Consider the following 20,293-nt stretch of genomic DNA (forward strand, 5'->3'; position numbering starts at 1 on the left):
TGTAAATCCATAATAACTCCACTGAAATGAATTAAACTGTAGTGGTATAAATCTGAAATAAATTAGATCAGAATCTTTAATGCAATTCTGTAAATTTTTGAATGTCTGAGTAGGCTAGCTGTCTGATAAGATGCTTGCCAGCAATCCAAACTATGAATTATATTCTAAAGACTAAAATTTATTTGTGCTATTTGAAATGTCTCACTAGTTAGTCTTTATTTATTTAATAACATCCCTGGTTCCCCAGGGCTCGGTCCTAAGGCCCACACTGTTCAACATCTTCATCAGCAACTTGGACAAGGGGGTAAAAAGCACCTTGTTCAAGTTTGAAAATGACACTAAGTTGTGGGTAAATGTGGGCACATTAGAAGGTAGGGACAGGCTACAGCTAGACCTGGACAGGTTACAAGGGTGGGTAGATGAGAATAGGATGGGTTTCAATACTGACAAATGCAAGGTGTTGCACCTGGGGAGGAAGAACCAGCAGCATACCTACAGGCTGGGGAACCCCCTTCTTGTCAGCACAGAGACAGAAAAGGATCTTGGAGTCATTATTGATTCCAAGATGAACATGGGCTGCCAATGTGAGGACGCGGTCAGTAGGGCCAACTGCACCTTGCCATGCATCCACAGATGTATCACGAGCAGGCCCAAGGAGGTGATCCTCCCCCTCTATGTGACATTGGTCAGGCCGCAGTTGGAGTACTGCGTCCAGTTCTGGGCGCTGCACTTCAGGAGGGATGTGGACAGCAGTGAGAGGGTCCAGAGGAGGGCCACTCGCATGATCAGGGGGCAGCAGGGCAGGCCCTATGAGGAGCAGCTACGGGACCTGAACCTGTTCAGCCTCCACAAGAGAAGGCTGAGAGGGGATCTGGTGGCTGTCTATAAACTTACCAAGGGGGACCAGCGAGGAATGGGAGAGACCCTCTTCCCCCAAGCACTACCAAGAGTAACAAGGAATAATGGCCATAGGTTGACTGAGAGTAGATTCAGGCTGTACATTAGAAGGCACTACTTCACAGTCAGGGCAGCTAGGATCTGGAACCAACTTCTAAGGGAAGTGGTGCTTGGTCCTACCCTGGGGGGTCTTCAAAAGGAGGCTGGATAATCACCTAGCCGGGGTCATTTGACCCCAGCATTCTTTCCTGCCATGGCGGGGGGTCGGACTTGATGATCTGCTCAAGTCCCTTCCAACCCTACCAACTATGAAACTATGAAACTTATTCCTTCCATTGCCTGCAATTCCTTTAACCTGTTTTAAAACAATTTGTATCTGGTTTTATTTGAAAATTACTTTGGGATTTTCTTTTATTCTTAAATTAAAAACATGCCTGATGTTCTTAAATTAAAAACTTTTACAGATATTTCTTACTTCAGTCACCAGATCTAAAACATGGTGCAAAATCATTTTTGTTGTTTTTTAATTCCAGCCAGTTCTGAAGAACCATTTCCTTATGTAAATCAAAGCAGCCCTGTATTCTGTTCTACCCTGTTCCATTCAGGTTCTTGTACTGTGCCCATTACAGAAAAACCTAAGATTATTCCAGCAGAACATTAAGCAATATAATTACAATCAGTCACTTATTAGTTTTCTCATCTCCCTAGGAGAACATGTTTGCAGTGCAGTGTTTGTTTTGGTAAGGTTAGATTTTTAAACACACACATTACTTTGCATCTAAGTTTAAGAAGGTAAGATTAAAGAAATGTACCTTGTGCTGAAGTTTATGGCTGTCTTTATTTCAGAGGTGTAAAACACAGCTGGGCACCAGAAGCAGCTGCCACACTCAAGGGCAGCAGTGACTTCCAGCTGCTACCACATCACCAGTTGTCTTTTTCCTGCTTCCCTCCTCCCCACCCCTAAGTTGGTGCTTGGGGCATCTGCTGTTATTTCTCCCCAAACAACCTAAAGCCAGTTCCAGAGAAAGCTCATTCTTCCCCACAGATGAGCTTTACCTATGTCGTAGAAAGCTCTGCCATGCCAGAACAGCTGTCAACCCTGGACTTCATTCTAGAGCTTTATGTGATCTGAGCCCAAGACATGTGCAAGACATCTGGGCCCTATACATATGCCTGATGCCTGCTCCAACACGTGCTAATTAGCACATATCGAACGAGTTTTAGTTAAAGTGCCCGTGCCACCATTTTGAAGCACGGGATGCTGAATACATGAGATGCTACAGCTGCTTTAATTAGAAGAGCCCACAAAAGCCACTCTAATTAAAGCACTCTCCCCCACCCCAGAACATGTGTAAAGACACCCTGAGTACCTTGAAGATAAGGACTAAGACAATGACTTGGTTTGATATTACATGGGAAGCTAACAAAAAGACTAGAGAGGTCTGATGTGCTCTAGTAGCCCTGTTGCTGAGAAGACATATTGTAGCAATGTAGTACCCAGCCTTGCAGCAGTGCTTATGTTAATTCTAGTCTGAGAAATGATAGAGCCTACAAGCCTTGTTTTTATGGACAAGCAAAAATTTTTAATGGGCTTCTCCAGTTTACTTGGGGGTGCACTGCTGCATAGTGAGATAACCAGGGATCTTGGTTTTCTCTGATAAAAAAAAAAAAAATCTCCACTTTTCATATATATAGATATACACACACACACACACACACATAAAAGTGGTATTTCATTTTAATCATGGGGAAAATGTGGATTTGGGGATAATTTTTTAATCCAAAAAGTGGGGATTTTTTTTTATCAGAGAACCAGGATCCCTGAAGATAGCAAAGACTTTCTTTTATTTAATACCTGTTTCTGGGCAAGTTTCAGGGCCAGCACAAGCTGTAGGTCTTTTCATACAACAGCTTCTATACTTCAGTTTATTGAAAAAAAATACTGACATTGTGTTTCCTCCAATCTCCTGATATCCTGCTACCCATAGTAATTCCTGGCATCATCCTTAACATACAGAAGTACTCTCAAACTGCCAGATGCAAGAGTGAGTTTACCAGGTAATTAAAAAATGAACTATCTTTACTGCTGTTTCCAGGTAGAATAGTATCCAGCAGCCTCTCTCAGTTCTCATATTATAATTCCTAAGGGCCTCTGCAAATGGATACAAAAAAATGACAGGTCAAACAACTTTAAGACTAGTCAAAAAGAATAGATGCACTTTCCCCACTTTAGCTTCAGTGAAACTCTTTACAGCAAAGGAATTTGTTTGCAGCACAGTATTTTTTTAGAGCATTTCACTCAAGTCTTCATAGTTCACAGTGCACAGTTTTTGAAATAAATGAGTCTCTCAGTGCTGGAAATGACACACAACTGGAGCTAGGAAAGCTGATCTTTTTCTTGTGTCATTATGTTTTTGACATAAAAGAACTGAAAAAACGTCTGTAAACCTCCAAATCCAAAGCTTTTCCATTACAGTGGAAACCATTTGTTTTTTAATACATAGTGACTTTTACATTTTAAATATTTTACCAGAGACCTTTCTCTATTTGTTTATTTTTACTTTACTTTTTCAAAAGGCTACTGCCAATTCTGTTGCTTCTCACTAGTGATTTTTTTCTGTTCTCCCCAAGAATTCTTGTTGTCTCCAAAAATGCAATAGGCAATTCATGCTTTTTCATTTCATTTGAACTGGGTCAAAGTAACAACAAAATAATCTATGTGATATAGGAACAGGGCCCTAGTTTACAAGCTACAGTGTGTCTCACCTATTTAATATGTTCAATTCACAATCATCTCTAGGGCTAGGGACAGACATTACACACAAACCGGTTTAAGTGATCAGAAACTGGTTTAAACCTGTAACAAAACAGATGTTCATTGCATATAAGCCAGTTTGAAAATGGCTGAAACTGGTTTGAGATAAACCTGGTTGAATGTAGTATCAGACTTAACTGATTTGGGTCAAATTGGTTTATGCACTGTCCCAGACCCCTTCCTACTTTAACTTAAAACTGAGTCCCCTAGCATCCCAGATGCTTTGCAGCCCTGGGCAGGGCTCGCTGCTGGAGTTCTGGCAGAGACTACAGGTACAGCAGTGTCTGCCTGGCTTCCTCTTGCTCTTGGAGCTAATCAACAGGTCCGCTGGTAATGTCTCTCTGTTCCTTCCTTGAAAAAAGTTGTTTAAAAAGAGCTTGAACTAATAAGAGAGGCTTTGGTTTTCTTGATGGGGTGCTAAATGCTTTGTTATCAACTCCCTGCTTGGCTGGTCAGGAGCAGGGAGGACGGGTGACCCCTCCCTAATCAGAGCATCCTGCTGGGGCCTGGCCACACCCCTCCTCAACCCAGCACTATACAAGGGAAGGGAGGGCTGGTCTAGTGCCACCCCCCCGGCTTCTAGCCTGAGCCACTGCAGGCACGTGATTCCATTTTCTCAGTCCAGAGGGGATGTCTTTGCAGTTACACATTGGTTCAGCCTAGCCAGGTTAGACTAACCTGCAAAGATTGAATAAATTCAGGCTCAGGCCTTTTGAATGGCTGTCCCTATCCAAGATGCAACCAAATCTATTTCATTTCTACTTTCAGTCTTCCAGCCACAACAAACTGCCAACTAGTGTCTCTGAACATTTTGTATTGCAATATTTCAGACCTTATCCAAATATTACTGGCAACAGAGATGTAACTGAACCCTGGGTGGTGGCAGTACATGGGACAAGAACTACAGCCAGTGGAGGCAGCTGCTGGGCAGCAGCACCTTTCCTGCAATTTTTGTCCTCCAAGTTGGTGCCTCGGGCGAATGCCTTGTCCCTACTCCCTTTGTCATACCACTGACCAGTGTGGTTCCAGCATGCTAAGCATGACAGAAAATCTGTCCTTTTTCCTCAGAAGTGTGACAATCTATACTAATGTATATAATGAACACTGAACTTTGCTCATTGTCTATTGCAGACTCTCATACTTAACAGTAAGGAGAATTAACTGCTGTAATTTAAATGCCAAGGACCTCACTTTCACAAAGGCTTGCCTAATTGCTTTTTCTTCCTATGCCATTCTTCTGGCCTCCGGTATATAACCAGTTATTTCACTAGTTTAGATTTTCTGGTCTCTACAGCAGAGAACTACAGCAGATAGAAGCATCCTAACATGTTCTAGGGACAGCCTCACTCTGGGTCCAACTACATATGCAATTAATGCAGTTGAATAAACTGCAGAGCAATTCAATCCCCAGTAAACTACTCGCTGGTGCAGCATCTACACGTGTGCCCCAAATAGCAGCAAATTGAGCCAGGGCAGAGCAGTTTATGCCAGGGCTGCTCCTTCCCTGCTCTCCCCCCCTGCAGCAGTCAGGGGAAGGCCCAGGCTCTGGCCCCAGATGCCAGGGTGCCAGCCCTGCTCTGTTAACGGCTCCCTGCATTTTGGTCCCCGGCCACATGCTTCTGTGGCGCCAAGCAGTCTCAAGTTTGCTGACACAGCCTTCCAGAACTCTGTCCTGGGAGTCTGTGCTCAGCATGCCATGGCTGCTTCTTGCCCTCCTGCCTAGCAGTAGCAGACAGGGCACAGTGTCCATGAGACAGTCACTGCAGACCCCAGGCCCACAGTGCAACCCTAAGAATATGTATGCTGCAAACAGTGCAGCAAACCCTCAACCTTATTCCCATCCACAATGTAGCATACCTCCTTCCTCCCAACAACAGACCTCCCATCCAATCCCAACACGCACCAGCAATAAAGCACCCCCATCCCCATGAAACTCTGTACAGTATCTATTTCCAAGTGTCAGGGGGAGAACAGTGAGGACAAAGCACCTAGGGCACAGAGCCCAGAGGGAGGTGCCCAGCACCCCAGCCTTGGCTGCCACCACCTCACATCCAGACACTGCAGCAAGGCCAGTGGGCCAGGGACTGGCTCAGGGGCCAGGGCAGGCACTGTCCAGCCCACTCTGCCTGCTCCCCCTCCTCCACAGGGCTGTGGCCAGCAGGGCTCAAGTGAGGAGCCAGCCCTGCCACAGCCACTTCCCAATTGGGGGGACAGGCTCAGGGGGTCAGGCCCAGGGCAGTGGGTGGCACCATCAAGTGGCAGCTGGCAGTGGTGGCTTGGCACAGTGCCTGGGGGCAACCCTAGACTAGCAGAGGGCTCTGGGGTCAGCCCTGGGCTGGCAGGGTGCTTCAGGGTCAGTCCCGGACCCTGGCTGGTGGAGGTTGGCCTCTGGGGTGAGCCCCAGGCTGTCAGGGCCTATGGGATGAACCCCAGATTGGTGGCAGCCTCCAAGGTGAGCCCCAGGTTGGCAGCAGCCTCTGTAGCAAGCCACAGGCTGGTGGTAGGCTCTAGAACAAGCTCTGGGCTGGCAGCAGGCTCCAGAGTGAGCCCCAGGTTGGCGGAGGGATCTAGGATGAGCCCCAGGCTGACAGTGGGCTCCTGGATGAGTCCCAGGCTGGCAGCAGGCCCCAAGGCAAGCCCTGGGTTGGCAGAGGGCAGGGGATCAACTCCAGGCTTTGGTTGATTCCCTTGGGCAGTGGAGGAGCTGCCCGCACCACAAGACTCCTGCCTGGAATGAGGTCCCCTGCTACCTGGGCTGACCAGGTGCAATTTGTTCAGCATCTGCACATGCAGTGTTGCTCAGTAAAAAACTCTATAGCAGGATAGTACTTGAGTTTATTAGTCTGCTATTACCTAATAACCCAGCACATGTAGATGCATGACATTTACTGCGGAGCTAATTAGTCAGCTCCGCAGTAAATATCTCATGTAGATGTGCCCACTGAGAACAGCCCTAAGCAGATAAGCAGAGGTGTGCATCCAGTCATGCTTCTTACACTGGTTGTGTGCCAGAGGTGTGGGTTCATGTAGGACTGGTGCACTGGTGCTATGCCAGCTGAGCAGTCACTCACACTGGGGGAACTTTCATTCCAGCAAACACATGCTCTAATTTCTGTGCAAATAAAAGTCCTTGGTTTGTTTTTTTTAAAGGTAGTGAAAAAAGAAAGAGTCCCTTTGATTTTATATTTTAGTTATTCCTCCCTCTTAGAATTTCTTCATTGGACAAGTTTATATAGTTTGCTGTGTTATTTATGAAGAACAGTATTATATTGTAATAACCCCACATCAGTGGCAGCATCTAATTTTGTTTGTAAAGATAGTTGTATTTAGTGGTTTCACAGTTATGCCAGCCACAACTCTTACAGTTCAATCTCATTTTCATTCTCTTCTTAGGAAGTCAACAGCAATATTTGCATTGATTTTTAAGATTGAGCACCTCACCCTGCTCAGTCCTCTACATAATTCCTCTAATTAATGGATATCCTTGTTTGATTAACTGTGAGGGTCACACAGCTCATGGCTTTTATTTCATGTTGTCTGCAGACTCACACAGACACAATTGGTTTATGTTGCAGTCAAATTCTCAATAATTTATTTGCAACCATAAAAACTAGAAACATTTTTTTTTCTTTTTTAACGAAAGCTAAGGTCTTTATGTAGTCACATGACTGCTGATCTTGGCACAAGCCTATGGTGTCCATGCCTTATTCCAGCACTAATGTAGGCCCACACCCCAAAGCCCTTATTTGGGTCTGGACTGTGCTTCCAAAATCTACACATGGAAGAGTACAGCACACAGAAGAAGGGATTCAGCAGCCTCCCTGGCACCTTTTTCTTACTTTTCCAGTTCCTGCCAAGAATTCTGTGGGGAAGTGGTCTGCACAAAGCAGTAGGCAGATATGGAGGGAGCTGAAGGCAAGCAATGGAGACATACATTAACCCCAACCAGACTCATGGAGTTTACCATAGGAAGAAATGGCAATTCAGGTTCAGGCTGCATTTTCCTTTCTGCATGATTCCCCCCTACTGAGAAACACACACGCACGCATCTTAGTCCCTTGAAAAGGAACACACATGCACACATCTTTGTCCCTTAAAAAAGAAGTTATGAGAAAGCTACCTTGTTTTCTTGTGGGAGATGTCTGGTAATTATATGTTTCAGGGCTTTGCTATTTGTCCTCTGAGGCCAGGTTAAAGAATTATTTGGTTTCTGGGGGGTGTTTTCACCTTTCTCGGAAACACTGCATGTTGGCTGCAGCTAGAAGTGGGAGATTAGCTTGGGTACACTGGTAACTTTAAATGAGACTGAGAAGCCTCTTAGGTCCTTGGCTGGTGTGTCTTGCTTACATGGCCAGGGTCAAACTGGTTCCTAGGGGCCAGGATGAAGTTTTCTCCCAGGTCTGATTAACAAAGAACCATTGGGGGTTTTTTTATTTCCTTTGTAGTATGGGGTGTGCTCCATTTTCCAGAATCATCTGAGCACATTTTACTTAATAAATTCTGCACTGAGGCACTCTTTACCTACACTACCAGAAAGCACTAGTGAGATATTTATGTTCCATAATGGATGTGGAGTAACAGGGCTCCCACACTGAGGAACCCGGCTTCCTTCACACACATTTTCATAGATTTCATAGACATTAGGGCTGGAAGGGACCTTGGAAGATCATCAAGTCAGCCCCCTGCCCCAGGGGCAGGAAGTGAACTAGGGTCAAAGGATTCCAGCAAGATAGACATCCACATGTTTCTTAAAAGAGTCCAGAGTAGGTACTTGCTCCACCTCTGGAGGGAGTCTATTCCAGGCCTTGGGGGCTCAGGCAGTAAGTTTTTCCTTATGTCCAGCCTGAAATGGTCGTGGAGAAATTTGTGACCATTTGACCTTGTCATCCCTTGGGGCGCTATGGTGAACAGGCATTCCCCCAGATCCTGATGCACACCCCTGATGTACTTATAAGCAGCCACCAGGTCCCCCCTGAGCCTGAGCTTTTCCAGGCTGAAGAGTCCCATGGCTCTCAGCCTCTCGTCATAGGGCCGGTTCTCCTGCCCTCTGATTATGCATGTGGCTCTCCTCTGGACTCTTATCTGGGATCTTCAGGGTTAGATACACAGAATATATTCCAGGGGTGGGCGAAATGTGGCCCATGGGCCAGATGCGGCCCACCAAGCCATTCTATCCGGCCCATAGCCCCTAAAAAATTTAGAAAATATATTTCTGCCCCTGGCTGCCTGTCATGCAACCCTCAATGGCTTGTCAAAACTCAATAGTGGACCTCCACCCGAAATAATTGCCCACCCCTAATATATTCTATGATGCTGGAAAGGAAACAAAACCCACATTCCTATAAAATTATTCAAAGTAGCAGAAGGGATTTCAACAAAATAATCCTCAAGTTATTTTTTTGTTTGCTTCCTTAGCCACCTGCTACTATTTTATATCATGGAAAGGACAGATACCTTCCTCCTTCAGCATTGACTACAATAGGTATTTGGTTATAAAAAGACTAACTAAGGGCCCTAATATTTCGCCTGTCCTTTATGCTCAGGAAAAAAAGGCTAATAATAGACTTCAGTTAAAGAATTATTTCCTCTAGAGGCCTGTATTATAAAAGTCTTGACAGGACAGCAGACCAAGAACCAGACCACACAGTAAGTGACTAGAAGAACGTATACTGGTGCAAAAGATTTTTGGCCTGGTTCCTAACAGAAAGGAAACCCTAGAATGACACAGCTGTTGAAGAATAAAAGGCAGAGCTAACAGTGACCTGATAGGCATGAAATTTAGAAAATATTACCAAATGACTTAGCAATTCTAGTGCTTTAGTAGGTAATGAGAACAATTAACAATTTTTAAATCCTTTAAGTTCAGTATTATGTCAAAGGAACTGCATAAGCCTGAAGGCAACTGCCTTTTGACAGAGGAGATAACAGCATCAGTTTGGAGAGTGTGCACATGGAAGAGTCTTCCCAACACAAATATATACAAAGCATGCTGATTTTCTTCTAAGGTATTGTTAGAATGGTTAATCATACACAGGAAGCTGGCCAGATTTCTGAAACATTAACCCTTAGCTTTGATTATATTGTGCTGTATACCTAACACTTGCTGAACTGCAGGTCACTCAGGACTTTTAAGTCACATGTCAAGGTACTTGTCATTAACTTAAACCAGGGATGTTTAACTTCTTAGGGGCCATAGGCTGCACACTGCAGGGGACAGACCATCAGGGAACCATAGACACCTCGCACCTCCCGAGCTGCAAGCTCCCCTGGAACTGTGCAGGCAGACAGCCCTGCCATTGCTGCACTGCATATAGCTGGGCAACCCCCCCCAATCACTGCTGTATTGTGTGCTGGTGGGTTACCCCCTGTAGCAGGACCAGGCCCCAGAAGTGGCCATGATGCTCCCTGGTGTCTATGAGGCTCCTGCCCCACTCCAGCTCCCTGGGGTACCCTCCTTTTTTCTCCTGCTATCCATGCCTTGCTGGAATTATTTTCTGTCCTGTTTTCCAAGCCTTAAGTGGGGCCCCTGCTTGGCTCTGTCAGTGCCTCAAGACACTAGTCATCTTAAGGGCTATTTATGGCTTTCTTCCACTCCTACAGCCATGCCCATGCCTCGCAGGTGATGCTCTATCCAGAGTTGAGTCCTTCTGTAGAGGCCTCGGCCCCCTTCGCTTTAGCCTGCCTTTACTCTGGCTGCAAGATCCCTGTCCTGGCCCACTGATTTGGGCTCAGGTCTCTCAGTCCTAGCCCTCACCATGTCTTTGGTTTCTAGGCTCCTCAGCACTGTCTTGCACCTTGTCTCAGCCCCGCACACCATGGCATCCCTGACCCAGAGAGAGGCCGCTCTTGGTTCAGCTCAGCTCAGCTCAGCTCCCCTGGTATCCCCGACTCCTTCCTGGGTCTATGCTTTGTACCCATGCAAGCACCCCTGTGGCCTCCAATCCACCCCTATCAGCCACAACTGGTCCTCCAGTATAAACTGGAACAAAAATACAAGCAACCGCTTCAAAATCAAACACAAAATCTGGGTCATGCTACTCTCAAGCCCCCTTCCTGTTCTCTGGCTCTCTCAACCTTGTGCGTACCTGCCATGGCCTGCAGCTCTCACTTCCCTCCAGCCTGAGCTGGCAGGGGCTTCTCTCCCAGTCAAGTTCAGGGCTTTATTGTCTCTCTGCCTCAGGGGCCAATGCTTATATATCCTGGCTCCTCTCCTGATCAAGTGCTCCTCTGACCAACTGCAGGTGTCAGGCCAGCTTACTGGCAGCACCTTTGACACCTAGCCAGGACTCTGCCCTACTCTCCTCCTGCTAGGCAGCTAGCCTTGTAATAGGCACTTGCTACCTATGGGTCCTTGATTACCTACTCCCCTGCAGCTAGCCCATAATGTGCAGCCTTCCCCAGGGTTAGAATTATACTTTGACTCTTGGGGGGTGTCTCTAGTGGGTTATGGAATAGAGAAAATCCCACACAATTTACTGATTTGTTTGATGCACTGGCTGGGGGAGTAGTTAGTTGACTGCACAATTTCACAATGATTGCACACTTAATTCATACAACAGAATTTGATTTTAAAATTCTTTGCTACGCATATAACACTGCTTAGCTTTAAGAAATACCACAAACATTAAGAACACAATAACTACATATATCAGAAACAATGCTCCAAATGCACTTCCTTCTCAAACAATGCTATAAGAATTAGTATTACAAAAACAACTACAATTACAACTAAAAGTTAAATTTGAATCAATACTATTATTTTCATGATATACTTACAATCCTAAAATTCCGAGAAGCCAAACACCTAAATATGGTTTCATTCCTCAGTAGTACAATTTAATGGGTTGGCCTCAGTAGTACGGTTCAATGGGCTCGCCTCAGCAATACGTTTCAATGGGCTGGCCTCAATACTGATAGGACTAAGTCCCCTTCCTTCAGTCCCTTTTGGGCGCTCCGCAGCTTCAGCGTGAACTAAGAAATTCGTGTTCACGGAGATGGTGGTTCAGGTGATCAGTTTGATCCGGCCTACACTTGCGATTCTTCCTTCGTTGTTCTGCAAGTGAGGTTACCTCCAAATTGGAACAGTAGGTTACAGTTTTTATTGAGTGAGTTGTCGTCTTGGGCCCCTCCTACCCAAACCTGTCACTACTCCCAAATTTGGGCTCAGATCTTACTCAACAGATTTCTGCTGGGTTCAGTTTCTTTTGTTGATCATTTAATTACTTTGAGGAATTTCCTTTCTTTCCAATCTTTTAAAAGGCTCCTAGGGTTTGATTTCTCGGAATTTGGGATATTTGCTTAAGGGTCATTTTTAGGTTAACTTTGTTAAAGGCCTCTAAAGATAAAATTCAAGAGTTAAGACTTTGAGCAAAGTCAGGACCTTCCGCACGTAGACCAAAACAATGTCCTAGATGAGAAGATGAATCTTGTCTTCTTCTTGAACTGGCTAATGGGCAACTATTACAAACATTCAAATATTACATTCAATATGACAGGGGGGAGTCTGCAAAAAAAACTGGCTGGGGTCAGGGTCAGGTTCCTGTTAACTTTGAGGGGCATATTGTGCTCCATGACAAAAAGAGGTGGATCTCTTAGCCCAGGGGTCACATTAAGTCTCTCTGCCCATGGGACTTGGCCCCTAGCATTCCAGACAGTCTCATGAACTCCCTGACTCTCTGGGTCTTCCTTGATGCTCAGGGGCCTCCTCCCAAGGAGGCATTAGTTCATAGTCTGTAGGGCTCTCTCTGCAGAGTCTTTGCTCTCAAATTTCACCATCCCTCAGCCATTGAGTTTTTCTCCAGCTTCCACATGGGAAGCCTGAATAGCTTCACATGAGTCACACCTCCCTCTCTTTCACTAAATATCTTTTTAATAGTTCACCAGTCCATTGTGCCTGGGAGATTACTTATAAACAACTTTCTGTGCCTTGAAGTCTTTTCTTTCCCCATCATGCTTCCTTGGTTTTTGTCTTGGGGCAGGATACTGACTTTTTCCTCTTGTTTGACTCAATAGTACCCCTTTTACCTCTATCCATGGTGACACAATCCATCTACATGGCTGCCATTGCCACTACCTCCTTGCTTGGCTACTTCTCTCTGCTGGCTCCTAGTAGCAGTTACACTCTTCTCCTCGTCTTCTAATGGCACTGCCCTGGTCTCTTCTGACTCCGATTCACACGCAGGTATGGTGGACTTTCTGCCAGTGTCCTGGCTATTTAATCCCTGTTCAAGCCTCCTTGTAATGTCTGGGAAGCTCAGGGTCTCCAGCAGATCTGGGGGTCTGTGCGAGCCTGGAAAGGGCTTCTTCTCATCTTCCCCACAGAGCAGCAGTCCATTAAACCCTCTTGGGAAAGTTCTGTTGCTTCCCTTATCCTTAGAGGGAGTCCTCCCTAGGGTAGGATCATTCTCCTCACCACCTGCAGGTTATGTCGTAAGCACTACCCATGACCTTTACATTTAAGGTCACCATTCCCAGTCTTTTGTGAGGGCCTACCTTTCCTTTTCGGGGTCACATTGTGCCTTTCTTTGTGGGCTTTATCATCTCCCGCCTCCAAGCTTATCCTATTTGCCTCAGGCAGAAACTCTCTCTCACCACAGCAAGCTGGACTAACTTTGATCTCTGGAACACCATGCCTTTTGGTTAAGACTTCTCATTCCTCCCCTGTTTCTACATCTCCTACTTTAAGGTCTTTGCCTTCTAATCTAAGCCATTCTCCACTGTAACTGCAGTCCCTGCCATCGCCTCATCTTTTCTCTACTGTTCCTGTAGGGACTGCAAACGAGGTTGGCTGGTTGTAGCCACTCGGTTCTCTTCTGCTGCCTGCAGGAGTACTGCTCCAACATCCTCTTCCCCTGTGTGTGCAATCATAACCCTTGCTTCTGGCCTATCCCACGGCTTCCCCCTGTGGGTGCAGTTTTGGTGGGGCTCCCTCTCATCAGTATCCCTTAGAGCCTGAGTTCCACTTTCCTTGGCAGCTTTGTCCTCTTCTACTCTATTGGCCTTTCTAATCCTTGTGGAGCTGTGGTCCTATTCTCTTGGGCTCCTTCCAGCTCCCTTTGAGTTTCCCTGGACTGTCCGTTCACAGCCCCCACGTCCTTGGACCCCAACATAAGATGCCGTAGCTCATATGTGGGCCTCATCCTCATGTGGTTAAGCTCTGCCTTAAGCTTCCATTGCTCAAAGCAGGGGTAACAGGGGGTGCATGCGGGTGCATGTGCACCCCGATTGTGGCAGTGCACTCCCTACAAAAAGGCACTGCCGACAATATCGGCGGTGCCTACGGGGGGTCACTGCTCACCATGCTGCCACCGACACCACTGGCGGCGTCTGTGGATGGTCCACAATCCCCGCTGCTGGCACTGCCAGTGGCATTCACGCCCCCCTGCTCTGACAGCACCAGTGGTGTCTTCAGGAGCTCCCTCACTTACCACCGCTATGATCTCACCGCCACGCTCCTGCCACTGCTGTTCCCCCCCAGCTGCCAGGGACACATGTCGCTCATGGCTTGAGGCTTAGCTTCTCCCTATGCCTCTGGTTCTCTCCAGCCAAAGCAACGTTGTTTTGGGGGAGCTTAGCAAGTGCTTCCTGCAGAGTCCTGATTTCTCTCACTGGGTCATCTAACCAAAGTCCACTGTGCTGGACTTGGCTTCTAGGCTCCAGCTCTTTTCTCACCCTGCTCTGGGCCCTTGGCCCTGGTTTCTGCTCCTCAGGCTTGTGCTCCTGCCCTCTTGGCCTCAGGCCTGTTATTGCCCACTTAAGTCATGTGCACCAACCCTGGCAGGGCTGCAGACCTCATGTGCCTCTCAGGCACTAAATTGCAGTGCACCCCTAAGGTGCCCCACCACAGCTCCCCTACCACCCCTTTGCTAGCTGTGCCCAATTCACCAGTCTAAATTTAAACAGAAACATAAGCACACCGGCTATAACTAAACCCTAAGCCTGCTGGCTGAAAGACAATTCTAAGCCTCCTGGCTCTATAACAAAATCCTCCTTATCCTGGGCCGCAGCTCCCTGCAAGCCCTCAGCCCATTGCTTGCAGCTCCCAGGTATAACAGGATCCCAGCCAGTTTAGCTAGAGCCCTCTCCCTGCACAGCAGTTTCCTCTGCAGCTTGCAAAGTCAGACTGAGTGCCCTGATTCAGGCCCTGGGCTTTATATGTTCCCTAAGACAAGTGTTTGAATTACAGGAGAGCTGGGGGAGATGTTTTTGCCTAGTTAAGTCATGTGCACCAGCCCTGGCAGGGCTGCAGACCTCATGTGCCTCTCAGGCACATGAATTGTCCAATTCAAACCCTGGTCTTAGGGAACATATAAAGCCCAGGGCCTGAATCAGGGTACTCAGTCTGGCCTGCAAGGATTTTTATGGGTGGTATCTTTTGTTGAACCAGCTGCATGGTTAGGATAGACCTTGACAAGCTTTCAAATATGAAGTACTCTTCATCAAGTCAAGGGAAGAAGCAGGCATAGCAATGATTAAAAACAGCATGGAGAGTGGTGGGATAGGAAAACAGAAATTCCCAGGGGTAGCAGACAAACAATTAACAGAAGAGATATCTTGACTGCTGGGAGATGAAATGCTTTCAAAAGGAAAAAGAGTCATTATCATGTGTAGTATGAAGAAATATTTTCAGGAATCAGGTAGATTTTCAGGAAGCAGGTATATTGGTTCTCAGCCTCTTTTGGACTAAAATCAAGTGTAGTAGACCCCCCAGACCGACTGCCACTAGACTGGACCCAGAGGGAACCACCTGAATTCCCCTCAGCACCTGATGAACACTGAGAGAAATCTTCAATGATGGACCACTCCACTCCACCCAAAGAGGACCCCCATAATAAGACTTTATGGACTGAGCAACTTCTTCATTCAACCTACCCCCTCCGCCATTGTGGACCATTGTACAGGTTTGTGTGTACCTATCCTCTTTCTCTCTCAGTGTCATGGCCCCACCCCCGGGTTTCCCTTATGGCTTTGTCTTTTTTTGGTTCTTGACTCTTAATATCTTCTGATAAAATTCTATCACAAAGAGAGATACAGTATGTAGAATTACTAGATAGGCCCAGATTTTGATGCCCTTGTGCTGTTTTGTAGTACCTTAACATTTTGTCCACTTGAAGTTCGTGACTACATTTGCAGTATACACTAAATTTGTACTACAGATCAGATCCTTAATAATCCCCAGTGATCACTGACAGGTAATATTTGGAAGGGTAGTTGTTAAAAGATATTAATTGTAGGTTTAGATAGTTTTTAATGAGGTAGTGATACATTTGCATTCTTTGGAACTGAATTTATTAGCGCCTATTGCTAATAAAATGTTTTATATTGTTATGATATATTCTATCTTTACCTACTATACCTCCAAATCACATAGTTAGAAGTATAAATGCTAGCGAATGTTCCTACAGTTATTTACAGACACAGCATTTCTGACAAATGTGGAGGCTGAGTTGATATCTTGAAAGACAGATCCAGAATCTAACTTGACAGGTTTTTCTTTTTTATTTTCATGGTCTAATTTTAAATAGTAATAAAATTAGTAGCATGTATCATACATCTTTCTATTTTTCTCCCATTATCAAAAGTCAACATAGGATTTAACATATCTGAATCTGGGCGGTATAGTGGCAGATTGTCGTTTGGTGAATCCTTTTTGATATCTGGAACTGTGTATACATTTAAGTTTGGAGCATGCCCTTCATGAAACTCCTTTGTGGACTGGAGATTGAGCAAATCTATAGCAATCTGAGAAGCATTAGCAGAGCCATCTGTAGCAAAACCCCCAGTTTTTCTTTTTTTTTTTTTACTTAGAAATATGTCATCCCCTTTTCCCCATCATTTCTGCCTTTTTCTCTCCCCTCCTCTATTCCCTATGGGTATATATATAAGTAGTTATAAATTAAGTTGAAACCCTGTGTACGTAAGTCCCCTTTTATAGTAACCATGAGCTATTGTAATAGTGCTTTGCTGTGTGTGTTGGATTACTGTAATGTATTACACCATACAGTTATTGTGTCTTAAGTGTTTCTGTGTTAACATTGTATGATTTAGGCCTGCAATGTGGGTTGGCATGAGTGATGTCAAGTATCCATTTTGTGTGTCAGGTTCCCATCTTGTCCCCATGTCCTGTTGTGTAAGTATGTTGCAATTATGACTCACTTTAAATCTGTAACCTTTCCCATGTAAATTGGTTCTCCTTGAATGTCTGAAACAAAAGAGTGAATGGATGAGTGAAACACAATGATAGCACGACCCCCTACTAAACCACCCCACCATTGAAACCAATACCTGGACCAACAACCCAGCCATTGGAACCACCCTCAGCATTCAAGAAACCAAAGATGAGGCAACTCACCGTTGTGCCAAGGCTGCACATGCTCAGCAAGAACACCTGGATCCCTCTGGAACAGGCCTGACATTGCCTAGACATGCCCTCCCCATAGGAGGTAGATCATAGGTAGTCTGCCCCATAAAAAAGGGTAGTGAAGACTGACTCCTTGGGATGCCATCTTTACCTGGATCAGACCTGCTCCGTGTCACGCTGCCTATCAACCCAGAGGCCCTGCTGGCGACTCCCTCTGGACAACACCTGCTGGAGAAAGACCCCGACTGGCCATCGAGGACCCCCTCCCAGCCTGGATAGGTAGCTATCACCCCCACTCTCTCTTCAGCCAAGGACTTGGACTCTATTTCTCTTCTCTACTTGGACTCCGACCCTTCCACTGAGTCTCTTTTTCCTGCTACCATTGTGTGAGTGTGTGTGGAAGTGCTTGTGTGAGTGTGTATGGGAACCAAGCTGTACAGTACAGTGTTCATTTAATAAAACTGTTATTTGGGCCCCTGAGTTGGGTTGTGCTTTACTACAGCTTGGCCCTGCTCCAATCTCTGCTCCTCACCCCTCTAACTTCTGCCTCATTTCTACCTCTCCTGCTTCTGGCTCACCACCACCTCCAGCACCTGTCCCCTGCTCCTGTGGCTCCAGCCATCCTGAACCCCTCTCTGCCTGCAAACCTGTGTTTCTTTGCTATTGCCTCATCCCCACTGTCTTTTCCCCTGATCTCTGCCACTACTATTGCCTCATCCCCACTTCCTTTTCCCTGATCTCTGCCGCTTGCTCTTTAGTTGCCAAACACCCCAAGCATAGGTACCACAGACACCAACACACACACACTGTCACCTGAGTCAGTGTTTAACCTGTGTGTACATGTGTATGTATGTGTGTATTGTGTATGATTTCATTTCATTATCATTAGGGTGTGTATGTGCTTGAATTGGTGATATGTATGCATGTGCAATTGTACACCACGCCCTCCTGTCTAACAGCGCGATATTGAGATCCTGAGCGTTGGCCTGACCCTACAGGGCAACATTTTTATCTACAGCAATCTGAGAAGCTTTACCACAGCCATAAAGGGCCATCAGTATTGAATGATTTTCCTGTTCTGGAACAATTAGTCTTGCATGTCTCTCTACTCAGACAAGGTGAGAGGCTGGGGCCTTTAATTCCCATATATGGGCAAAAGACACTGTTTTAATAGGTGAAGGGTCTATGTAAGGGGTCATGCCAATGCCACATGTAAGACTAAGCCAAAAAAGGCAGGGAGGCCTGTCTGGCCTAAAGACATCAGCACTCACAAGGGAATGGGAACTGGTTGGGCTTAGGCTTTTATTGTTCTTCATGGATCTGTAAAACTCTGTAATCTGTGTTTTTAAGAGTTAAAGTGTCTGTACTTAGGAAAATCCTTTGCTAAGACTCTGTTCTTTGCCGTCCTGCCAGTATTGTTTCCAAAAGGTTTAATTATAAAGCAGAGCCTCATAGACGGGTGGGCTCTGAGGAAATATGAAGGCTCAGAAAAGCTATGACACTGTTTTCTAGTTTTAAGGCTTCTACTGCCCTAGAAGCATGTTAGATTTGGAGACTGTCCCTGGGACAGTAACCAGTCACTCCTCAGATCCAGGGCCTGCTTAGAAACTGGGGACCAGGAAATTGTGTCCATTTACAATAGACTGGTGCCCACCTACTAACACTGCTCATCTGAATCTAACACTGATTAAACTATCATGTATTAGAAACAATAGAAGTCCTACATCAGATACAGCAGGCAAACAAAGATACCTGGGGACCTGATTTTTCAGACATTGAATACTACTAATTCCCTACAGAGAATCTGAAGATATGCATCATTTGGCCTGACAGAATCAGGCTAGAAAAGTGAACATCTGCTTCTTTCCTGTTGACTTCATGACCTATGTAAGGCAGAGAAAGGGACTCCTATCAACCATTGAATTTCTTAATTCCACTGTAGGGAAATCTGTCTGCTTCTCTTCAAAGAACATGAGGAGGTCTGTGTGAGAGAAGCTGCCTCCTGAGAAGCACAGGATTGTAGAAAAACACAAGTATAAATGCTTTGCTATGTAAATACCAAAGGAGTACCGAAATGATTCTTTGGATGATGCTGGAAAATGAACTCTGGTTCTGAACGAGAAGGATATTTTGGGGCTAATGGATGGCTTTTGGGAAACTGGGGAAAAGCACTGGGTATGTATACATACGTGTATGAAGAAAACTACCACTTTTGAATATTTTTGGTACAAACAATGAGGATGAGGTATTCAGATGGAGCCAAATGATGGAGGAAGAATTTATCTTGTTTCCCATGACTTGGTCTGGGGAACCAAACCATGGGCAAACAAGGCACCATGTTTTCAGGAGAGGGTATAACCACCACAAGCTTTTCCACATAGAGAATTATGCAAAACAGGAGGGAGGAAGGGGGGCTACAATAATAAACAGAAGGAGAGGGGAAAAATCTGCAACCATTCCATGCATAAACTCATACAATCTGGGAATGCTTCACCTGAAATAATGAAGGCAATAAGGACAGGAAACATGGTAATAAAACAGTGTAACAGTACGATAAGCAAAATCACTGAAAAATATATTGTCATGAAAAGAAAGCCCCCTTTTTTCTCACAAATCTCCTAATTGGTAAAAAATAAAGTAACAGAAGTCTCCATAGAGCTTTTCTTCCACCTGACAAAGGTGTTTCTAGCTTCACCTGCTTCTAGGTGTTTCTAGCTTCACTAAGACGGAGCTATATTTCAGGAAGAGCCCACAGGCCCCCCAGGTGATACATGATATCCAGACTCCCATCTCAGAAAATGAGGCAGGTAAATGGAAGAGTTGGAAGGGAATCTCTAGGCAGATTTCTACTGCTTTTTTATCAAAAAAAAAAGAAAAGAAAAAGATAGGGCTTTCTTTTTCTGACACAGTCCTGATGCCCTTGTGCTGTCGTAACAGAACCTTCATATTTTGTTGACTTGATGTTCATGATAACATTTGTAGCATGTACTGCATTTCTACTATTATAGCTGATTCCTAATGATCCTTACTGATTATGGAACAATCTTTGTGGAGATTTCTGATAGATAGATAGATAGATAGATAGATAGATAGATAGATAGATAGATAGATAGATAGATATTGGATGGAGATATATGAAAAATATTGGATGGATAAATGGATAAATATATATATATAAAAGATATTGGATGGAGATTTTATATATCTCCATCCAATATCTT

The 20,293-nt window shown here is 45.3% G+C and overlaps 1 protein-coding gene across 1 annotated transcript in view; it reads right to left on the bottom strand.

Annotated features, from left to right (window-relative positions):
- Positions 1 to 10,819, bottom strand: part of RFK (riboflavin kinase) — a 57,285-nt gene extending 46,466 nt beyond the window's left edge. The window contains exon 1 of the mRNA XM_019478091.1: positions 10,798 to 10,819. Coding sequence (XP_019333636.1) covers positions 10,798 to 10,804 — 7 coding nt within the window. The 5' untranslated portion in view covers positions 10,805 to 10,819. The remainder of the gene's footprint in view (positions 1 to 10,797) is intronic.
- Positions 10,820 to 20,293: the final 9,474 nt, after the last annotated feature.

This window comes from Alligator mississippiensis, chromosome 3 (assembly GCF_030867095.1).
Source record: "Alligator mississippiensis isolate rAllMis1 chromosome 3, rAllMis1, whole genome shotgun sequence".
In the NCBI taxonomy this organism is placed as follows: Eukaryota; Metazoa; Chordata; order Crocodylia; family Alligatoridae; genus Alligator; species Alligator mississippiensis.